General features: G+C 40.5%; 1 protein-coding gene across 8 annotated transcripts in view; it reads left to right on the top strand.

Annotated features, from left to right (window-relative positions):
* TBXAS1 (thromboxane A synthase 1) overlaps nt 1-22,815 on the top strand; it is a 248,880-nt gene that overhangs the window by 81,207 nt on the left and 144,858 nt on the right. For 4 of the 8 annotated variants that reach the window (XM_027680497.1, XM_027680495.1, XM_027680496.1 and 1 more), the window contains one exon: nt 16,607-16,659. The exons of 1 other annotated variant lie outside the window; for it this stretch is intronic. In XM_027680497.1, coding sequence (XP_027536298.1) covers nt 16,607-16,659 — 53 coding nt within the window. Of the gene's footprint in view, nt 1-9,855; nt 9,919-16,606; nt 16,660-18,138; nt 18,160-19,505; nt 19,525-22,815 lie in introns of those variants that run through there. 3 more of the 8 variants (XM_027680502.1, XM_027680503.1, XM_027680499.1) reach the window with 3 other exon arrangements.

Genomic DNA, 22,815 nt, shown 5'->3' with positions numbered 1-22,815 from the left:
TCAAAACATTTGAACAGCTCCCGTCTCCCAGAGCACAGCACTGCTCCGGAGCCGGCATAGAGAGCTCTGCAATGTGTGGTGCAGGCTTCCCCTCCAACCTCCCATCTCAAATCTACCTTTTCACATATTTACGGGCCAAGTGTTTCAGGTTCAATTATTTTTAGTTGTGGAGGTGGTAGAGAAGGAGGTTTATGAGAACCTTTTTCACTATGATGAGATCTGTGTAAGGGCTGTCTTTTCTTTGTTCCCACTAAGGCTGTGTTGTACAGAGAATCATTTAGGTTGCAAAAGACCTTTAAAATAGAGTCCAGCCATTTACCCAGCACCATCAGGTCCACCACAAAACCATGTCTGTAACTGTCACATCTACATATCTTTAAAATACCTCCAGGGATGGTGACTCAACCACTCCCCTGGACAGCCTGTTCCAGTGCTTGACAGCCCTTTTAGTGAAGAAATTTCTCCTAACGTGAGGGAAAAGTCATGAAGGTAAAGGTGTAGGATTCCAGTACTTTTCTGTAGCAGGCTGGGTCAATGTACTGGCCAGGGACAGCTGGACTGGCAAATCTGAGCTCCAGGGGAAGTCCTCGTGTGCAGGGATGGGTTTCTCCACCAACAGATGCCTCTGTGCCTTGCCTCTTTGCTGCTGCATGACTGTTATATGCGAGGTCAACCTCCAGCAGCAAAGTTCAATCTCTGTGTTGTGGAGTAATGATAATTGTGGTTTTTTTTTTTATTTGATTAATTTTTAAAAAATAAAATTGTAGTCTTTGACTAGAAGGTGATACATAGCAATTACAGTATTTAACTGAGCAAACTGTGATTAGACTCAACCTTTGCAGCAGGACACTGATTACTTTACTTTCACTAAGTAGTATCTTAGTCCCCTAGCACTGAAATGAAGGGGTTTCGCTGGTGAGCTCTATTCTGAATGACTTGTAAATTCAGGCCTGCAGCCAATTTACCAGAGGTGCTGTCTGTCTGTTATTGAGACCAATTGCTTAGGAATGTAATTGTATCATTCTTGTTACTAAAATTGATATCCCCTGCCTGACTGCAGCTAAATGAGTTTTTATTTTTGTGGAATTTCTGGGCTGTTGCGTGATAAGGCATTGTGGTGGACAGCATGCAGTCAGTGGTTTGAAACAAATGGGGTTTTTCTTCATATTTGACACAGAGGTGTGTATTAAGCAATACTTAACTGTGCTTGATGCAGTAGCAGATGGTGTCCTTTAAGGCTGCACATGTGACAGTAGCCTGTTAGAATGAGTACCCTACCTGCTTGTCTAAAGCCTTATTCAGCAGAAAAATAATTTATAAATAACGTAAAAGTAAACAAGGTGGGAAGGCAAGCAACCCTATGTATGTGCTTATCTTGTCCACTGTGGCACACACCCTCGTAGCAGTGCAGTGCTGTTTTATGCAAGTGGAAGAAAAAGATGGAAGAAAAAGATCTGTGCCAGTCAGAGCAGGGAAGGCAGAGGTGGCTCATAAACTAGCCCTAGATCTGCTTGGGTTAGTGTCAGCACAGCAATCTTGCAGGGGGTGGGCTGTGAATGTGCATTCCTAACTCTATTACTTATCCCCTGGGCCAGAAGGGCCAGATGTGTTGCATAGGCAACATATTTAATCTGTGAATGATCATTCCTGATGGATCCCCTCCAGACAGTCCAAAAGTTACATTACTGAGCCCCAGCCCACTTCACATAGAAAGGCAGGACCACCCAATCTAGTGCCTTTAGGGAAGGGAGAAGGTGGAATTGCTGTGATCTCACATTTTATCAAGCAGCTGTATGCTCTATGGCCAAAACGCTTATATACTGGTGTCTAACCCAAGGCAGCTAAAGCCATGCTTAGGCACCTAAAAGCTTAAACATATGATTGTCGCAGGAGTTAACAGGTGTTGGTACTTTCAAATGTTGCTATAACTCCTTTTTTTTAGTTATGCAAAGTCTAGCCTGCTGCACTTAAAAATTTTGTCTTGAGCATATATCATCCTGAAAAAATATGGTCAACTTTGGGAGTCATGTTTCTGGAAACTGAGGTTTCCTATCCCTGGAAAGTTTCAAGGTCATATTGGACAGGACTCTGAGCAACGTGATCCAGTTGAAGATGTCCCTGCTTGTTGCAGGGGGGTTGAACTAGATGGCCTTTAAAGGTCCCATCCAACCCAGACTATTCTATGATTCTATGACTGAGGAGAAGGCAATTTACCACAGTATGGCCATATGGGAGGGGAAAACCTGTTAAAATCCTTCTATGAGCAATTATGGCAAATATATGTGAAAAGGCTTTGAGACCTCGCACAATGACGAGCCCATCTCTTGCTAGGAAGGGTAACAGGCTGCAACAACAGTGTCAGAATTGAAGCCTCTTCTTATAATCTATTGTTGTCATGTAAAGATCTGAGACTTGGGTTTGTGCAGACTTACCACTGTCCTAACATAGGAGCATTCACTAGATATGCTAAAAAGCTTATCATCTGCAGACAGACTTGGAAGACAGGAAGCATACTTGCAGTTTTATGGGCAAGGAAATGAAAGGCTATGGCTATAAAAATTTTGCTTCACCCACCCACTGAGACCCATAGCCAAGGGCCTACTGTCTTCACTGGGCATGGGAGCAGGTAGCGAGTGACTCCTCTGAGCTTGTGCAGGAAGAGGTGGCGACAAAGGCTGTGGGCTGCATCTGCATCCAGTGGGCTATGGCACAGTACCACAATTGATGCCACCTTCCCAGAGTCCCCTGTTGCTGCAGGAGAAGTTTATATTACATGTAGGAGGATAATGCCTCAAAACATCCCCACTGGAATAAATAAGCATCTTAAGTTGGGAGTTCAAACACAACTTGCTTTTCTACTACTTTTGTAGTCAGTCTCATAATTTTAGTTTGGCTTAGGGAAAATAGAAATACGTGTTAAATTCATGCTTAAAAGATTGCCTCTGTTCAGAGAAATTTGTTATCCTTTTTCTCATTTTCAACAAGTAAACTTGCTTTTGCAGCAGAGATTTTGACATTAAGTGTCTTGATAGAATAATAGGCGTGCGATGGATTGCAATCTATTGCCTCAAGACTTTGCCAATCATAAACTAAAATCAGTTAATGCATTGAGTTAAATCTTGCTATATTGTGCAATGTGCTAGTAGTATTAAAAAAATCAATCCAGAAAATATATTGATTATATTATCTCCATAGCAACAAACAATAATAGGATAATGTTAGCTTAATAATTGTGCTTTGTGAAAACCTTTCAGAATAATTACTGCATTGTGGTCTTTTCACAATGTGGAATGCAATAACGCTTCTTCCTTGACTGCAGTCACCATCAGCACTGCGTCAAGAGATGTTGTTTTTGTGTGCATGCATATGTATTCATGGGTAATTTTGCTCCGGGTGAAACAATTCAGCAGACTATTTTGGGATCCATTTTTAAATGGTCAAGACCACAAATTGGCAATTGTTTTCCATGTGGGTTGTTTTCTCCCACCTCCTCTGACAACTGGCTACTGTAAAAAGAGGTCATTAACATTCCTTCTCCTGCCTCTTTCTTTACAAGGCACAAATATTTTGGCATGTAACAAAAACTGGATGTCCAGCTACTGTGTTAAGGATTTGTGGGAGAGAGGAGCCCTGCTCTAAAGACAGTGCTTCATATCTGTTCTTTTAATCAAATTTAATCTATCATCGTCTAGGAATTACTTGTTCCACAGGAGCTGAGGTATTTGACTGTATTTTGGGGGACCTGATTCTCTTGTCATCCTACATTGTCATATAAATAATAACCTGAGGCTGTTATGAATATATAGAGATATTTTCTTACATATAACTAGGGAGGTGTACGTATAACATTTTTAACTTGAAATTTTGGCAGGAGAGTCTGAGGACTAGATATATACACTCTTCATCTTGGTCTTGCTCTTACTTTACTTCCACATCAACCCTGTAATTTTTATCCTGAGTTAAAAAGAGGCATTGACCCAAATCTATGTCGAAGAGGCCAAGTTTTTAGAGTGGTAGTGTCGTTTAACCCCAGCCAGCAACCAAACCCCAAGCAGCTGCTCACTCACTCCCCCACCAGCAGGATAAGGGAAAGAACCGGAAGGATAAAAGCTTGAAAACTCATATGGTGAGATAAAGGTGGTTTAAAAGAGAAAGCAAAAGCCCCACACACAAGCAAAGCAAAACAAGGAATTTATTTATTGCTTCCCATGGGCAGACAGGTGTTCAGACATCCCCGGGAAAACGGGACCCCATTGCACATAACAGGTACTTGGGAAGATAAATACCATCACTCCAAATGTTCCCACCTTCCTCCTCCTTCCTTGCTCTTTATATGCTGAGCATGATGTCATATGGTATGGAATATCCCTTTGGTCAGTTTGGATCACCTGTCCTGGCTGTGTCTCCTCCCAACCTCCCATGCATCCCCAACTTCCTTGCCAGTGTGGCAGTGTGAAAAACAGAAAAGACCTTGGCTCTATGTAAGTGCTGCTCACCAATAACAAAAACATCTCTATATTATTAACCCCGTGTTCAGCACAAATCCAAAACATAGCCACTGTTAGTAGTAGCCACTGTGAAGAAAACTAACTCTACCCCAGCCAAAGCCAGCACAAGTGATGAAAAGAACCCCAGTTTAATCCATGAAGTTTAAGCAGACCCTAAACTGTCCTGTGTCTATGAAAGCTCTCAGGGACCTGGCATGTAGCTCTGGAGTCCATTCACCTTCTGGTCATGCCAGTATTTCCTGATGTGCCTGGTGACCAAGGGCTGGGTTTAGAGATCAGCCAGAAGAGAGAGTACACTGCTACCAAATCTTGCACCGAAAGAAGATTCTCCATGGCTTTCACAGGGTGGCCTGTGCTATTCCCAGTGGTATGGTGGAATGCCCCATTACTTCCAAGGGCATGGGTGGATGCCACATTCTCTGATGGTCACTCCTCCTGCCCTTTTTCTGTAGGACAAACATTGATGTCAGATAGGTTAAACTCTTAGCACCTCTTCTAAATGTGCATAATTTTATTTTAATTCTTACTTCTGGAGAGAATTCGTCCTTCAAATGTCCCATAATTTGATTTCTTATTGTTTACCAGACAGGGGTCTCCTTTTCTTTGAAGACCTCCAGGAGAAAGCCCCTGCTTTGGAACCACTACCTACAAAATGTGACTCTCTTGGAGCTGGGAATGTGCAAACCCTCTACTCTGTAGAGTATAGGTATATTGTATACACAAGAAAAGCAGTAGAGTGCAAGAGTGCTGACAGTGTTCCATCTGAGATGATGTCTTCATCAGGAGCTTGACTGTGCTGTTTTTCTCTAAAGTCCCTCCAGGTGGTTGCTTTATGGGGACAATGTGATGGAAGAATTGTTTTATATCCCTGGCAGTGGTTACTTTCTGCCAGTGGCCCAGTCCCCTTGAGATGTGGTTAATTTACAGGGAGAGGGAGGAGCAGTGGTTGCTCTTAACTTTGTGTCTTATGCCAAAGCATCTAGTCCTGCATAACTGCTGTACTGAATGAGGATGCCAAGCCCCTCTCTCCTTTTCTGAGTGCAGATGAATTCAGTTATGAAAGGGCAGCTAAATGCATTGGTTCCTCTGGAAAATATCTGATATTTGCAGATGTGCAGATTCATTAAAAAAAAAAAAGCCCAGATGGTTTGACAAGGTGTTTTTTTTCTGATGCTGCTGCAGAATCCAGCCCTGCGTGATGATCTAGAAACAGAAATGAATGGTTGATATGAGCCAATTCAATCCCCATCTCCAAACCTGAGCTCTTTGGTTTATGAAATTGTCACAGTGAAACTGTGACTGTGCTTCTGCTTGGCACCTCCTGTGCTTGCCCTAGGTGCTGGCCAGTGGCCTTGCTGATTCCTAGAGCTGCTCCAAATTCTCATTTCACTGCAGCCTCCTGTTTAGTTTCCTTGTGCTATCTCAGCTCCTACTGCTCTCTGCAGTCTTCTCTCCAGCCCACGCAGGGGTTGGCACTGTTTCTTTCTGCCTCTTCTTAATCCCTTGATCCAGAGAGGCCTGATTTGGCTTCTAATGTTTCTGTTTTCCATGCTCAGATGCTACCAGCTACAGTATGGGTGGCTTGGATCTTAAACAGTGTTTGGCTTCAGGACAGAACACGAAGAGTAACTTACCTTATGAAAACAGGAAAATTTTGTTGGAATAATTATTTTAAGATAGCTGAAAAGTCAACTGCCTGGTGTAATGTGGCTATAGGGGCTGCAGCTTGTCTTATTCCTGAAGGAATAAAACTACTCTGTTCTGCACAAGATCTTACAGCACATCTCTGTCCATAGTGGTCTAGGATAGGCCTGTCCTACCTGGTGGCCTGTCAGTCTGTGACCAGGATGAAGCACACTGAGTGTTTGTTCCCATGGCTAGGGCCAAGATGCTTGTCACTCTGCATACACGTGCCCCCTCATGCCCTGCCCAATGTATGGGCTCACCTCAAGGCTCGTGTGTGTCAAGCTGACGTGCCTGCCCTTAACCTTGTGGCTTTTACAGAGGTGCCATGTGATAGATGGTAGTAAAAAGGGAGCTGTCATGCCTATGCCTGACCTGTCCATGCTGCAGATAGCAGCAAGCTCTGTTCTGCATCAGAGGCCAGTACAATCTATAGGGACGTTTTTTTCTTTTCATGCTTGAGAGCTGCATCCATACAAGGTGGGAATTAGACAAGAGGAAGCCTGGGCTTGTCCAGCTATGTTAAAATACAGAAATAGTCCTAGTATCTTTCAGTAATGCATTAAGTGGCATGATTAATGTCTGTCACATGTAATGCTCTTTCCAGGTCTCTTTGCTTGATGCAGCACTCTAATGCTTGGGTTTGGGCACTGTTTTGTGTCTTAGTTTCATCACAATAAAAGATCAAAATTTGGGAGCTGAACACAGTTGGAATTTGTGATAATCTTTAGTTCTTCCAGATGTATGTTTCATAGTTTCAAACTCATTGGTCGCAGATAATTAGGTGGCATTGATTTTTTAATCAGTTCATAAACAATGGCAAAGACCTCTAGCACTATACAAGGGCAGCGTCTCTGAGGAGACCAAGATATTATCACCCACTTATTGAGTAATCTTGATTCCCTGAAGATGAGGTTTTCTTGAAACCCACCTGTCTAAATAGTAACTACTTAGGCACTAATGTGTTAAGCAGTATGAGATGGCCCAGGGTTTGCATCAGAAAAGAAAGCTTAACCACTGTCATCCTAATTCTGTAGGTGAAGATGCAAGATTTTCAGGTGGACACGTAATGTTTCCAAAATGTGTTTCCAAGTCTGTTTACACTCTATGGCACCCAAGACAGATTGTTGCACAATGGCTTCAGTTAATATATTTTATCCTTTAAAATTACATTTTCATAGTTTGAAGGAATCTGCTGTTGATGGGTCTGAAAAAGAAGGAGATGCTCTTCTGAAGTGGGAAAACTCCTTGAAGGAAAGAGTCCCTGTCTTCTTTTCTAGGGAAAGAAGTCAACTTTCATTTCTCTAAATACCAATTAGTTGCCCCCTAAAACAGTGTTCCCCAAATATTTGTTTTCCTTTGATTTAGCTAGCATGTCTGTCTGTCCTACAAGAAGTTGTTTCCATTTCTTTAAATTATGCAATTACTGTTTTGCTTTTCTTAAGGGAGGCCAGCAGAGAAAACTCTTAAAGCTCATTCACCATTAGTAAGATGTGCTGAATGCTTATGCTAATCCATCTGAGAGACACTGGGCTCACAGTGAAAATCCACATTGCAAAGGTCTTCTATTGCACAATGAATTCCCTCCTATAGAAAGTGCTGTGATCCTCTGTTTTGCTGTTGTAATTTGACAATGTAGAAATATTAAGAAAGGCAGCAAAGGTGGTTAGGATCTAGTGGAATTACATGTAAGTAGAGATTGTGTAGGAGAGAAGTACACTCAGTTTGGAAAGAAGAAAATTCAGAAGATATTTCGTGGAAATTACATACTCTAGTAAAAAAATAAATCCATCATTCCTTTACATTTTTTTCTAGTTTCTTATTTTAAATATATGTTTATAGCAGGATCAGAAACTGCAGTGAGTCTGTAAGACCTCATATGGAGCCTTTCATGAACACACATTGAACAAACTGTATTTCTATTTGTGCATGTCTTCATAATGACATGTTTTCTGTTTTTGATAAAGGTTCCTAGAAGCCTGAATAGGTGTCTTCTGTGACATTTACTATGAAGTAAAATAAGGGCCTAGCAGGAGTGTTATCTAGACAATAGTTCTAATAAAAATAGTAAGTTTGCAATTATATCTCTATAGCAGATATAAACAAGGTCTAAGCTAACAGCAGGTAACTTTCAAATAGATAAAAAGAAATATTATTCTAACCAGTGTAATCAGACTGAAGAATTCATCATTGCAAGAATCAGGGAGTCGAATACAGCAGCTGGAATAATTTGAGGATCTGGATAATTCTATGACTAATTACATTTGTAGCTATGCATACTATGATAAGAGTAATTGAATCTCAAGCTAATAGCTGGGTGAGGAAGAAACCTCCCTCTATTTAAAGCATTTTAGAGTAAACCATGTATGTAGGGTTCTTTTACTCTTGCCTTCCTTCAAAGCCTCAGGCATGTGATATGTCCGAAAGCTCAGAAATAGATCAACTTTGTTGATATTCATTTCCTTTCTCATATATTGTCTTGTGTTTCCGTGGCAGAGAAAGAACAGTTTTGTAAGCTACCAAGGAGGAGGACTGTTAAACTTCAGCTTGTTTCTGGCTCTGCCATTGACTTCTTGTTGGCATTTGGCAAATTGCTGAATCTCGTGTACTTCCAACTCCCCACCTGTGACAGGTGGGCGTTTACCATCTCAGAGATGTTGTGGAAATGAAATTTGCGAAGTGAAATAAGATTGAGGAAAAGAGAAAGACAGAAAACGAGAATCTCATTGTGCCAAATTAATGTATGAGACCATATTTATATAAGAATGAGTTGTAAAATTAAGTTGAATCAATTAGAAGTGTGAATGCAGCGTGCACATAGGAAAGTGCAGTAAATAATTTCCACGAGAAGACTCCCTCTTATTCTAGAAGTGACTGCATATCACTTTGCAGGACTGGTGGAGGTGGGCTGTGGGTTATTCATACTATAGTTCATTTTTTCTAAGTATCCACATCTTGTCTCCTGTGCCACAAAACCCTTCTTGAGGATCTTGTCCCCACTCTTCTGAGTAGAAGGCTGTTCTAAAATCTTACTACTGTGATAATCAATAATGTCTGTCTAATTTCTAGCAACATTTATCCACAGCCAGTTTATACTACTTTGATCTTTTAGTAATGTAGGCCTTTATATTAAATAGATATTTTTCTCTCCCTGGTGATTACTCCCAGTATGGTTATAGACAGCAAGCATGTCTCCTCCCTTTGGTCTGCTAAAATGAACCTTTGGTTAGCTAAAATGAACTCTCCTAATTATGACTTGTAAGACAGGCCTTCTGTTCCCTGAGGATCCTTGTAACCCTTTTCTCCACTTGTTCCATTTTTAATTCATTCCTTTTGAACATGGCTCATCAGATTTACATGCAGCATTCCAGAGAAAGCATATCCCAGATATTCTGCATCTTAGTTTCCATCATACTTGTTGTTCATCTTTATCCTGTGGTTAATGTGTCCGTCCAAGTTTTTCCATTCTTCATTTTTTTCAAACAATCATCTACTACTGCAGAAATTCTTGGTGTTAACGTAGTCTCTCTAAGGGCACGAAGCTTTGCTTTCAACTAAAAACTCTCCTCTATTGCAGTTGTTCAGGTTCTTTACGTTGTCCAGTTCTTCTGATTTGACAATCTCAGTCTCTCTGCCTGCTAAGGAGAGGATCTGTCTTTACAACCTAGGACTGTGTACTTCACTGAAGCCTTTTGTGCCAAACTCAGTTCTCCAAAAATTGAACAAGGTTTCTCCCAGGCCTGACCCTTGAGAAAACTATGGGTTTCCTCCTTTCCTGCCTATAACTTTTCTTTCTACTCAGTCCATACTCATTTCCCTGCACCTTCAGTGTTTACTGCATTTCATTTTTGATTCTGATTTTCATCCTTTCGGGTATGATTGTTTGCCAGCCACCAGACCAAATGCATTACTGAAATCTGCGTGCATCTTCCATTGCTCCCTCACCTAGAAAATATATTATCTTCCTGAGGAAAGATAGCAAGGAGTGTATCCCAATTCCCATTCCCGTGATCCTCTTTAAGTATCTGCTGCGAAGCAGGGTGCCATGTTGGTACCAGTGGGCCAGGTGTGGTGCCTGAGGGACTGTTGACTGGCTGGAGCTGCTCCATCCAGCCATGCCACTTAGGCAGTGCAGGTGCTTATGACTCGAATGTTAAAAACATATGGTGGGGTTTGTGAGGAAAATTTGAGGACTGTGTGTGTTCCACACACTGAGAAATCTTGCACACTATTGAGGTCAGGCTTGAAATTGTGTATTTACTTGCTTGGCTTCCCCTCCCTCCAACCCTTTAGTTACCAGCCTATTAGAATCAACCATTAACCTGGTTAATGGGGAGAAACAGCAAATACCGGAAAGGATGCTGTGCTTTTCTTAATTCCCTCTTGGAAATCTGACTGTTATAAAATGTAAATGTATCAAGAAAAGGCTGCAAAGGGTCCAAAATATGTCTTACTTTTGTAATGCAGTCACACTCAGGCAGAGGAGATTGAGATGAGGACTTCACTGGCGAGTGGTCTTTGGGGGCCAGAGCTGCCAAGGTGGCTTTAAGCTGGCTGCATGCAGGCTTTGGGGTGCTGAATCAGCATGACTGAGTTGTATTGTGCCATCTGATCCTTTTGGGTGATACTATTGATTGAGGTGATATCTGGATCCTTTCTTATCCTTTGTGTGATATGACTTGAACCCAAGAGCCTTTGGCCTCTCTGACTGGGGCAGGTGACAGATGGCAGAAGGAGAAGAGGGCAATAAAAAGCATAGGGTCAGGGCAGAGAGAAAGAGCTTGTGCAAAAAGGGAAACAACCATCTTCCAGGGAAGGACTCGAGCAGTTTCTCTGAACAGTGAGACAACAGCTCTTTGTTATGGACAGCAGGAACTGATACAGCACACAGAAATAAACCTGCCCACTTAGTTTCTATTAAAGACCTGAAAAGGTAGAAGGAAAGAAATTTACAATTTGTTTGGTATTTAGTTCAGGTAATTTTTTTTAATTGTGTAATGAGAACACATTGTCCAAATTTTCATATGCAGATTCAATTAGTGTTTAGTTAATTAGCCTTTACAGATGAGGATTAACTTAATTACATAACACTAACCTCTCTTAATAACTGTTAAGGGTACGAAGGCTGCTTTTAATAAATTTAGAAGGGCTATATGTGTTTTTTAAAATCTGAAATGACATACACATAAATTAAACCAAATTACACACAGAGGGCAACCATTAATGGTAATGATCAAAGGAAACAAACTATGTACATAGCTCAGAATCAGGCTGGTTAGAAGTTCATGCTGTTTTCTTCCTCTTGTCTGCTGGCATCCTAGTGTTTTCAGTAGGGTTATTACTGGAGATGATGTACAGTCTGGGGTCATTCCTTCAGAGTGAGCTGCAGACTGATACAAAGTTGCTTTAATTAAATGTTAGCTTGTGTTAAAAAAAATCCCTTTGGGTACTAGGTTATTAGCAATTGGGTTTTTTTCAGGTGGTCTAAGGAAAAAAGACATGTAAAGCCCATTGAATACTAAAAAGCTGATCCATAAATGTCATTCATTGCCATTTTATACCATAAGTAATTGTATAGATTTTTAAATCTTTTGATATGAGGTGTGCAATCAAACAATGCTACTGTGGTTATTAATATCACAATGAAACAGAACATCACATCTGACTATAGGGTGGTGAGGGTGGAGCATATATAGGACTAGTTGTGGGATGTGGCATCTTTGACTTCTGAGCCACAAGTTTGAATCCCAGGTGTCCTGATAAGTGACTGACATCAGGTAATATGTGATACTTTTCAGAAAGGGACAACAAAAGAAGCCTTTTCCCTTAGCTGTTCTTGCATGGGTAATGTTTCCCACTTGCAGTGAATTTTGATGGGCTCATCACATCCACCTCCACAGAGCGCAGTAGCTATTGTGGCATTCAGTATGCTACAAAATTCAAGGGCTACCATCATTGCATTCTCCAGGACCCTTTTTTGGAGTCCAAATTTTGAGTTACTGTCAGGGACCTGCATCTGCTGGATCCCAGCTTTGTGGCCTTCTTCAAACCATTTTGTCTAGTGACCCTTAAGGACTATAGCTAAATTCATAAACCACATGATTTGTTTTCCAGCTGCAACACGCTGAAATGTTCAAAGCATCCTCCACTCAATCTGAGTCAATTCCCAGTTGCAGCCAGGAGATCTGCAGGTATTGAGCAACTAATAGGAATAGTTTGCCCATGCCTCATGTTAAACACCCCAAAAATCAAAACACATTGCTACTCTCTGAAATACTGCCTCTTTCTGAAAACTTTGGCTTAGTGCCTAAACCCATTTTCAGCAAGGAGAGAAGATGACATTGCTGCAGATTTTTTCCTTGCTGTGAGGAACTAGCAAGGTGAATATTCAATGAGGAGGAATTTGCTGAAGTATCTGTCTTGGAGTGGCAGAGTCTATTTAAGAAAAGGAAAGGGGATACTTGAGCAATTGAAGCCCTTTCATTTATGCTGCTCAAGCTGAAGCTTCAACATATGATATCTCAAGACAGATGGTTGGCAATGCCCAGACTTTGCTCTGGCTGATGCAGACCCAAATCTTGTTGTCTTCCATAGGGATTGTACCTGTATCTGAGGGCAGGACTTGGCCTTGTGAGTGGTTCTACCCACAGATGCAGCTGATGATACATGCTCAGAGGAAGGGAAGAATGCAAATTCCCTGCAGGGAGGCAACTGCCAGCCATGTAAACAAAGAAGCCTTCTGGGTGTGCAGCAGTCCCCCCACTTGAGCTGCTGTTTCTATGGTATACCAGATGCTGTAAAATATGCTTTCTGGAGGGAAAGAAGCTTTTCATACTCCTGCATTATTTCGTTTGATAATGAACTGTCATCAGGCTGGTACCTCACTCTATGGGCCACCTGCAACACGTCCCCCCTGGCCCGACCCTTTTCTGAATTGTTGTTGATAACAATCCATATTCTGCAGCTTCCAAACAAAGAAAAAGCTAAGTGACTTGTTGGACTTGGAACGCATTACCGACTATGCTTTTAATTGTTATGAGTGACTGTTTAATGCGCTACAGTTCCTCCTGGTGCACATGATATCATCTCATGATACTGTGTGTTGTTTTACTTTTCAGTTTCCTTCTGTTTTCTTAAAAAATCAGAATACATGTTTCCATTTTTCCTTGATTTTTGCCTACCTAAAAGCCACATTGCTTTGCTACAACTCCTGTCTTAGGGCTGTTAAAGCCACTGGGTACAAGTTAGAAGGTACCATTTTTGAGTTTTCTTCCTCTTATATTTATCCACTGGTTTATCTTCAGCCAAAGAGAGGTGATCTCTACCTCCATTTTCTTGTAAAACAGCTGCTGGTGATGGGCAGGTGCTTAGTTATACAATACATACCAAGTACAATTTGCAATTATAAACCTGGACAAGCTTGCACTAATAAGCCTTGAAGCAGACCAACCTCAGCCAGTGTATATACATTACCAAAAGCACTTACAAGGCTTGCTGTGCTTCAAACATGACTCATAGGAGGAGGAGGATGTTTTCAGGGTACCTGTCTGCTGGAAGATGTGTTCAGGGATGATGCTGCAAAACTGGCAGAACTGTGCGGATGTGGCAGATCCCCTCACTGTGTTCTGAGTCCACTGCGGGTTCATTGGCCTTCCTTGTGGCTGTCAAAAGCAAACACGGGCACCTTCGTATGACTCCAGCTTCCTCCAGCTGAAATGTGTGCCTTGGCTTGTAAGGGATGCACGCACATGTACTCTCTGCCTTTCCCGTGCTCTGGACACTGCAGCCTCACAGGACTCGGTGTGTGCTTGTCTTTCCCAGGCAGCCCAAGGCTTACCAGGCCTGTGAAGGGGACCAGGATAGCAGGGGGTCCTGGGGGTGAACAGTGGAGACAGGTAGTGGTGAGTATGTGTGTATAGTGGTGCAGGACATAAAAGAAAGTGTCCTGGAGTGTAGAGAATGAGGGCGTTTTTTATTCCTGAGGATGCTTTCTCACAGTCTCTACCTAGGTACTTTTCAACTTCTTCTCTCCCCCCACCCTGCAGGCTTGTACTTCTCACTTTGGGGAAGAAAAATTAAGTGTGGTTAATTTTAAGCCAGTGCAATCATTTAGGAGTCCTGGAGGTGAAAAACCAGTTACTGGTTAACAGACCTGATTTGAAATGTGTTCTGCCTGACCCCTCTACTGTAGTGAGCCAGGAGCAGTTATTCCAAGAAGCTGACTTTCTGGAAGGCTTTTTCACTGAATCATTTAAAGCCTAGGCTTTTTCAAAATGTTAATATCCTGCTGGCTCACTGGAATGCAGCTGGTGGGTACAGCAAGTGCAATACCTATGTGCGTGCTTGCAATCCAAAGCACAGTTTAGCAGGCAAGGTTCAGGCTGTTGTGTGGGGTGTCCTCACTGAAGGCTCAGGCTAGGAGGAAAGTGGGCTGGAGAACAGACCTGATTTGGAATCGTCTCACAGGGCTGGAAGTCCCCCTGCCCTCAGCAACCAATACAGTTGTGATACAACAGTGCTTTGCACCCCTTGTTTGACTGTGCCCGGTGACCTCGAGCGGTGCCCTGTGTCGTGCTGGTGCCTCAGCGTGGCTGCAAATGTCAGCTCTGTTTGTGCAGGTCGGAGCTGCTCTCCCAGGCAGAGTGGTCAGAGCGCGCCCATGAGCTGGGCCTGCTGTACTCAGCCTTAAACGATCGCCTGGAGAATAGCGCTGGGGGAATCTGGCTCCAGAATTTCCCATTGCATCAGCAGGGGAAGGCAGTAGACAACCTTTGTAATGCTGAAATCATGGCAAATGCGGGTTGAAATCCTGCAATGGGTGAAGTATTGCTATAGCAAAATGCAGGTCGGTGTGAATGTGTATGTACCTTTTCCCCTCCCATGGTGTCTGCAGATAAAAGCCTTTTTGAGTTAGCTGTATGTATTTGTGTCATTACAAAGGCTTTGTCCACCTTCATTTCTGTGTGCTAATGGATGAGGCTTTTCTGCTTAGCTTAGTAATAAAGAATTTTTCATGTGAGAATATGTATTCTTTTCAGGCAGTGCATATTCTCTTCAGGCAGTCATCTAATTCACCTCTTTCATAATTTTATCTTTAGTGTGTTTTCTTACACATCATCCCGTGTTTTTTGTAGCTAAAGAAAAACCTGAAGTTCTTGCCTCTAAACTGGAGACATATTGTCCTGCAGAATAAAAGTATTACAAGTCCAGGGTTAAAAAAAATAAAAAGCACAACCATACTATAAAAATGAAACAGAATTGAGGGGCTCTGTGAGAGGAGGACTGTAGGTGGTGGCAAGTGTTTTACTGATTTGAGCAGTAAATTAGCACCCAAGGTCAGATAACTACTTCTGATTACTAGATTTTCTTGTGCTTAGTGTGGTAAAATGCTCTTGAAGCATACACACGTTTCATGGTCTTGTTTATTTATGTCAGCAGTAGATGTACTTACAGCACTTCATATTGTGTGAGCTAATACCTGCTGTATGTCATAAAAAATAAGAAAGATTCAATATGAGGCATAAGTATTCTACTTTGTTAGTAAATTTTCTCTTAGAAATGAAGATAGATCATGATAGACTTTCTTGAATTGAAAGAAATGCAGATTAATGCAGTTAAATGTGTTATCTTTTCCATAGACAAGTTACAAACACAATGGAGCATGATTCTCAAATATGGTAGTTTCATTAAAGCAGATTTTTTTTATGTTCACTTTTGGGGATATATTTTGCACACCTTCTTTAGATTAATCAATTTGAATCCATTTAGGACACTAACAATTTAGTATAGTGGCAGGTTTATTTAGATAAATGTCTACCAATTTGCATCAATTATGACAATGAAATGCAGTAAATATTCCAAAAATGTTTTAAAATTTATCTGCTTACTATTCTCCAGTGTGTCTCAGGTGACTGCCTTGTGCTAAACTCCGACTTAGCAGATTTGCATGTTTTTTTTAAGTAATGTGACTAAAACCAAATCAAGATGACCTCACCACATTCCCTGTGTTTCTCTTTTGTGCATTAAGTCACATATTAATTTCTCTGTTAATTTCTCTGTCAGTTTTTCCATCCATTTACGTATCTGAAAAAAATTGAGTCAGGACCCCAATGAAAAAACTAGTTTAAAAAAATAAATCATGAAACGATAACAGATTTTGGAGTGTAAAACCTTGGGGAAAACGTTTCATGGCTTTCCAGGTATTTTTTTGGGTTGAGATCTTTTTTCGTTTTCAGTCGTAATTTCTGGACTCTATGCACGGCACATATGGACAATGGGAGAAAGGTGAGACTATGAGTTAATGCCATGGTTCCCCTGGATGAGGTTCAGAGCTCTTTGTGAGTGTTAGCAACACTGAGTAATAGTTTCTGTTAAGTACTGTTCTAAACCACTTTGTTATTTTTATTTTTCTCCAGGGTTTTTGGGAAAACCACACAAAACTCATTACGGAATATGGACCTGTTTGTGGGTAAGCTTAGCAGTGCCATCAGCTTTCTTCTTTCCTGGCTGGCTCTTGCTGTTTGAGTTTGTTGGGTGGGAGAGGAGAAAATACCAAGAGAAGATGTTCATTAAAATTCTGAGTGCACTGTTTCAGCCTGGGGACAGAGGTGGAGGTGGTTTGATTACATGCAGCAAGTACTCTTGCCTTATTTTAGTTCATCATTTGGTGTTGGACTTCATTCTTCTCTTTCTTATTTTAATTATGCACATAAAGTTTAGTCCTTTTCAGAACTGTACAAAGCTACCAACCTTCAATATTCTCTTTTCATCTGCATATGCTTTATACTTACAGTGAACAGTGGAAATAATAATTTGTCATCTTAAAAAAACCCTCATTTAGTTTATGAAATAGTAGGAATTTGGTTCAGCTGTTGCTATCTGTATTTATGCAAAATTTCTCAAGTTAAAATACAATGAAGTATAGATTAGAAATGAGGCATTCCTCTCTATATAGCTCAGCTGTGCTATCTCAGCAGTTTATTAGGAGTAAGAAGGGTTTAAGCAGTATATCCCTTCATAGAAGCCCTTCCATGTTTCTGTGAATGTCATTTCTGTTCCAAGAACTACTTTCCAGTTGTCATCGTTTTAAGTGGAAATGCAGTTATTTTGTGGTAGCTTCTATTGCTGTGATTATTTGGTATTTGTAGCATAACTATTATTTCAATATATAGCTATCAAGCAATATCCACAAAGTGCAGAAAATGTAATTTTTTCCCCCCTGTGGTCTGCAAGGGCTTTAAGACACTTGTAAAAGAGCATATATGAATGTTTGTGTGTATACATATTTGATCGTAAAAGATACCAATACGCTTTGTATGCTCTTCCAGCAAAAAAGCTCTGGCGGGAAGAAGTCAGACTCAAGCATATGAAGCATTTGATGCTCCAGTCACAGCCGCCTTGTGGCATTTATGCTCAGCCCTAAGGACAAAGTGCTGCAAGAAGTGATGGAAATAATGAATTCCAAGGGTTAGGTGCTTGTCTAAGAGGAAATAATACAGTGTCTCGGCTGGCCAGGAATGGGAAAAGATATTCATTAATGCTGTGGCAATTTGTATGTTGTGTAACAAATGGAAAATGACTGAGGCATATTATCTCCGTGACCTTTGGTGTGATGCCCTTAAATGACAATAATGTGAGAACACTGGCATTCATTCCTCAGTATATTTCCCTCCTTATTAATATCATGCCTGTTTTTTTCCTGAGCTGAATTTGAGACAAGTTGCTATTTAGTCATCTGTCTGCTCACTCAGCCAGGCAGAGGCTGTGTCATTGGAGAAAGAGATGTATAATTACAGTGTGTGAGCAGTTAGAAAGTTTCATTTCTCCAATCTACTCACAGCTGTTAGGGAATGAAACCTCTGTGAGACTTGCACGGACTGCAAAGCTGGATGATGGTGGTAGTGGTCAGCCAGGACAGCTCTGCCTCTTTGGATTCTGTAGGCAGGAAGCATGAGCAAATTGAGCACAGGTATACTTCATTTATTTCATGCGTGGAAAACTCAGTTTGTGAGGGACATAGGAGGCTGGCAAAAAAAAAATGCTGCTGCTTGATATCTCCCAGGAAAACAAAGCTGGATGCAAACAATGCTGTGTTCGAGGTAAGGTCTATGTGTAGTTGAAGGAGGATGTTTTAAAACCTGGCTCGTGAGCTGCTGTTCAATAGGTGTGGTATGTATCAGGGGATATTTATCATAGTCCTGTCAACTAAAAAAATTCCTTCTCTTTCCCCATAAGTCTTCTGTATGATTCTTTCTGTGGTCCTTTAAAATAGGCAAATAAATGGTAGGTGTGTTTATGTGTATAGTCCCAGCAAAGTATTGGATCTGGCAGATGGAAGAAGATGTGGAATTTTTCTTTTCCCAGATTGAAAACTGCTTTGCAATAAGCATAAAGAGCAATGATCTTTATTTCTACAGTGGTGAAGTGAGTTGAATACAAATCTTTGGAACTGAAGCCTTTTTTTTCTTTCTAAGGTCACTTGAATAGTCTGAATGATACCATCACAACTGTTTTCTTTTGTGTGTGAATTGGTTTCCTTGACAACAGGATGTCAAATCAACTTTTCAGCTTTAATCAAGTCAAAACAATATACCCCTTCCATTCCAAAAGGCCTGAAGTCGTAGAGAATTATTTCAAGTAAGGCTTTTGTAGGTCACAAAAGCTTTTTATTCCCTTCGCTCCCGTGTGTGACTCCAAAGGATAGGTGATGGTATTGGTATTTTATAGAGAGAGACAATGCAAATAGTCATCAGTTGTGAGTGTGTGCTGTGAAAACTGTCTGTTTTCATACAGAGGTGGCCCAAGATGGAGGCCAAGGCAGAAACAAACAGCTCGGAGATGAAGCATTTCTATTCAACAGAGAATCCAACCACTGATATGACTTTTGAAGAGATCCTTCAACAGATTGGTAGTCTTTGGTTTAGCTATAGTTTCAGAGTACCTTCTACAAAAATGCTTCCTCTCAAATATATGTGCTATTTCTCCATAACAAAGTAAAATTGAAAAATATCCTATTTGGAAAACAATGTACTGATACCTATTAAGATTTGCCTTGAATATTCTCCTTTTCATGTAAGAGTTTTGCAGGAGAGTAGTCCTGTTTTCTGTGGAAATTAGTGACTTACACCACTTACTTCTAGATAAATATTGATGTTTTGATACTTTATTTTCACCTCCACCATATCCAATTGTTCCATTTCAATTGTAGGTTATGGCTACTGATCGAAAAAAAGTGGTGAGAGCAGACAGAGAAACAAAGCTTCTGAGTTGAAGAGGAGAAATAAAGAGGTTATTTTATGGAATCAGAAAAACAACTGCTACAATGTGAGCAGAGGTATAGAGACAGTGAGTTAATTTTACTTCATAAAGACATTTCATATGTGTTTGGCCACTCTACTGCAATTGCATCATTGTGACTGTGCAGCACTGTAAGCATGTATGGCTGATTTGGAGTTAAAGAAATCTACCAAAATAAGTAATATATTCTTGGCCCAACAACATACTACCAGTGAAGGTACAAAATTCGATACAGCACCAAGTGGGCAGGGGATTGCTTTGGGATGAATGAACTTATTCTGCCTTCAATTATAGCAATGCGTTTGGATGTGGGGAAGAGTGTAAGAGTTCATAACACAGACCTCACTGTGTATAATCAGAGTGAGAACAGATTAAAATTCAGTGCAATTTGTAGGGTGACACTCTTTCTTCATGTTGTTTTGCATCGGAAACAGCTTGCAGCAGGTCAAACCCTATTCTTACTTACTCTTCCTTCACTTTAACACTCAACTTCAACCTGCTGTGAGAAGTCTGAAGATGTATGTAGTAGAAGCTCTAAAAAGGGCAAAAACAAGTAAGGCAGAGATGAAGAGGTGGATCTAGAAGTAGCAAGAGAATGGAGTTTGAATTAAACTACCTCTAGAATGCAGAAAACAATTGGGAAGTTGGAGTTCAGGGTTGTCAGGCTGTGAACTGGGAAAGGGAGGCAACAAGATCGAAATCTGCATTTTCTAAATGTGGGGAGGAATTAATGAGAACATTTCTGACAAGATTCAGTTGTAAACCATTCTCAATCCCAATAAAACCACCATCAGCAAACTGCATCTGCCCATGCTGAGCCTCTGCTGGGCTCCAGCATAAGCATACCAGAGTCAGCACAGCACCACAGGAAGCAGGTCAAGGTGCATGCATTCCTCAAGCATCTTGTGAAAACATGGATGTGAATGGAGCTACATTTCTGTATAAAGACTTATCTTATTTTGCAATGGGTTACTTCAGCACATTTTTATGTATTACACAGAAAGCAGCTTAAAATAGGATAGGCAATTTTTCTTAAGGTGTCTGTAGGATTACTCAGTGTCTGATCTGTGGGTGATGGTTTGTTGGTTTTTGTTTGGTTTTTTTTTTTGTTTGGGGTTTTTTTCATTTTCCTTAAAGACTTCCTAATATTCCTTAAATGATTTCCTAATAAGTTATTATTGAAACCAAGATGAAGCCTGGTTACTTAAATGATTGGGTGGTTTAAATGATTAGGATAGATCATGGAGCCAGTCACTAACTTGAAATGTGTCTGGGGTGAGTTGTGATTGTAAAGTATAGAGGCAGCTGACAGCTTTCAGAAGTCTATGCAGCCAGACTTTGTTCTGGCTTGACTTCTCCTCTCCCTAAAAAATGCTGTCACAGATGGTACTAGTTATCATTTCTGCAGATGAGTCCATAACCAAACAGTTGTGAACAAGAAACAGTCTTTTCTTGCTGCTGCTTCTGGCCTCTGCATCAGAGCTGAGGCACACTGGTTAGTCACTTTGAGGGTTTGGAGCTTTCCCCTTTTGGGGATGGAAGAGAGACGTGCTTCTGGGATTTAGGCTTATGGAACTTTTTTCAAAGCCTTTTCTTTCCTTCTGCCCTCATCAAACACCTTGGGACAAACCTAAGGTGAATAAAGCAGGATGTCCTCCTGCAGGGAGTGGCCTATGTCTTCATCATGTGGCTAATTTAACTGAAGAAACGGTGCCTTAATTGCTATTTTAATTTCACAAAGGTTTTTTTAACCTCTCTATTTCTAGCCTTATTCTGCTTTCTGTGGAAAAAGTAATCCCAGGACAAGTATTCTCATCTTTGTTTCTCAAGGATCATGTAAAAAAAACCTTATTTTTATGAAACAATCTTATCCTGTTTTATTTTCTCTTTATTATTGGGGGGTCTAATGAACTTATTACCTCTCTTGTGGTCCTTCCTTTAGTTTGATATTTTAAAGAATTTATTTTTCATATTTCAGCTAGAGAAAATCATAGCTGGGCAAGGATAGGGAAAAACAAGCTTCCTGTTGCTGATCTGTAGGTCTTAATAATCTCTGTTTCATGTGTAACCTGATAGGGAGTTTTGGTAGTCTCACTTGCCTGGATTTTTGTTTCCTTAAAGAGTGATAGATTTTTTTGCCAGTGTCAAATCTTTCATATTCCATCAAGATTTGTTTTATCAAGATTTATTTTCTTCTCACTGTTTTCTCCTTTATGTGTTGTGATAAGGTCCTTTGACTCTACAAGATTGTTGATCAGCCCCAGAATTACTGTTGTGAGTTAGAGTTATCTCTTTCTTCCTTTAAATACCTGCAAATTGTAGATACAGTACTGCAGAATCGTTAAACATGTGCCAAATTTCCAGCACATGAGTAATTCCATTGAAGTCAATGGTACTAGTCAACATGCTTCAAGTTAGGCAGAAGTCTGTCTACCTTGCTGAATCAGGGCCATAAAAGAACCAATTGCATTTGTGCCTTAAAAATATTTTTACTACTGTTGGTACACATAAACACCTAGTTCTATTGTATCTGGAAGAATTGAATGGGGACGAAAATATTTTTTTCCTTCCCCACCCTCTCTTTGCATGTAGACAATTTTGTTGCTGCTCTGTGAAATGTGTTAGCCGTTCTCTCTGAAATGGAAAATACTACCTCAAAAATAGACAGAACAACAGGAGAATCTTAGTGTTCTTAAATTAAACTTTCAGACCCCTCCTTGCTTTTTTTTTTCTTTTTTAATTATAACTTCTAAAATTTGTTAATAGTACTCTATTTTTTTTCAAGTTGTCTTTTAAAAAAAGAAATGAATCCTAGCAATAGTCCTGGCAGAAGTTCCAGGGCAGAAGACACAGTGCAATCTTACATCTCCATCTGAATCCCCACACTTAACCATAATTAGGTATTGGTTATAGTTAGCTACAATGGTTAAATCAAGCTGCTGGAACCAGTCCTGTGAGTTACTTATGGGTATATCATCATCAGTTTCTCCTCTTGCCTCTAGAGCTAATTGTCTTAAAAACATAGCCTTCTATGGGACTGATGCCTAAAGATTTACCCAAAAGGTGGCATACCACTCTGTTTTGAGAACTGGAGTTTAGTGTTACTGTTACAGTTGTGATAATTTTTGTGGGCTGCCTGGTCATTATGGAGTATTTTACATTCTGCATATGCAGACCTGTGGGCTGCAGTTTATTGGCAAAATTTATGGTAAATTAGTTGACTAGTTTAATTCTGGCATGTTTCAAATGTACTTAGGTCTCTGGAACATTGCAAATTGATGCTTAGTTACTAGTAATGTTGAAGGAATTCATTAATGAGAAGCTCTTA

This window comes from Neopelma chrysocephalum, unplaced genomic scaffold (assembly GCF_003984885.1).
Source record: "Neopelma chrysocephalum unplaced genomic scaffold, ASM398488v2 Primary Assembly neopelma1_59, whole genome shotgun sequence".
Lineage (NCBI taxonomy): Eukaryota > Metazoa > Chordata > Aves > Passeriformes > Pipridae > Neopelma > Neopelma chrysocephalum.
Note: the sequence above shows the minus strand (reverse complement) of the source record. Positions and strands in the feature narration are given on the sequence as shown.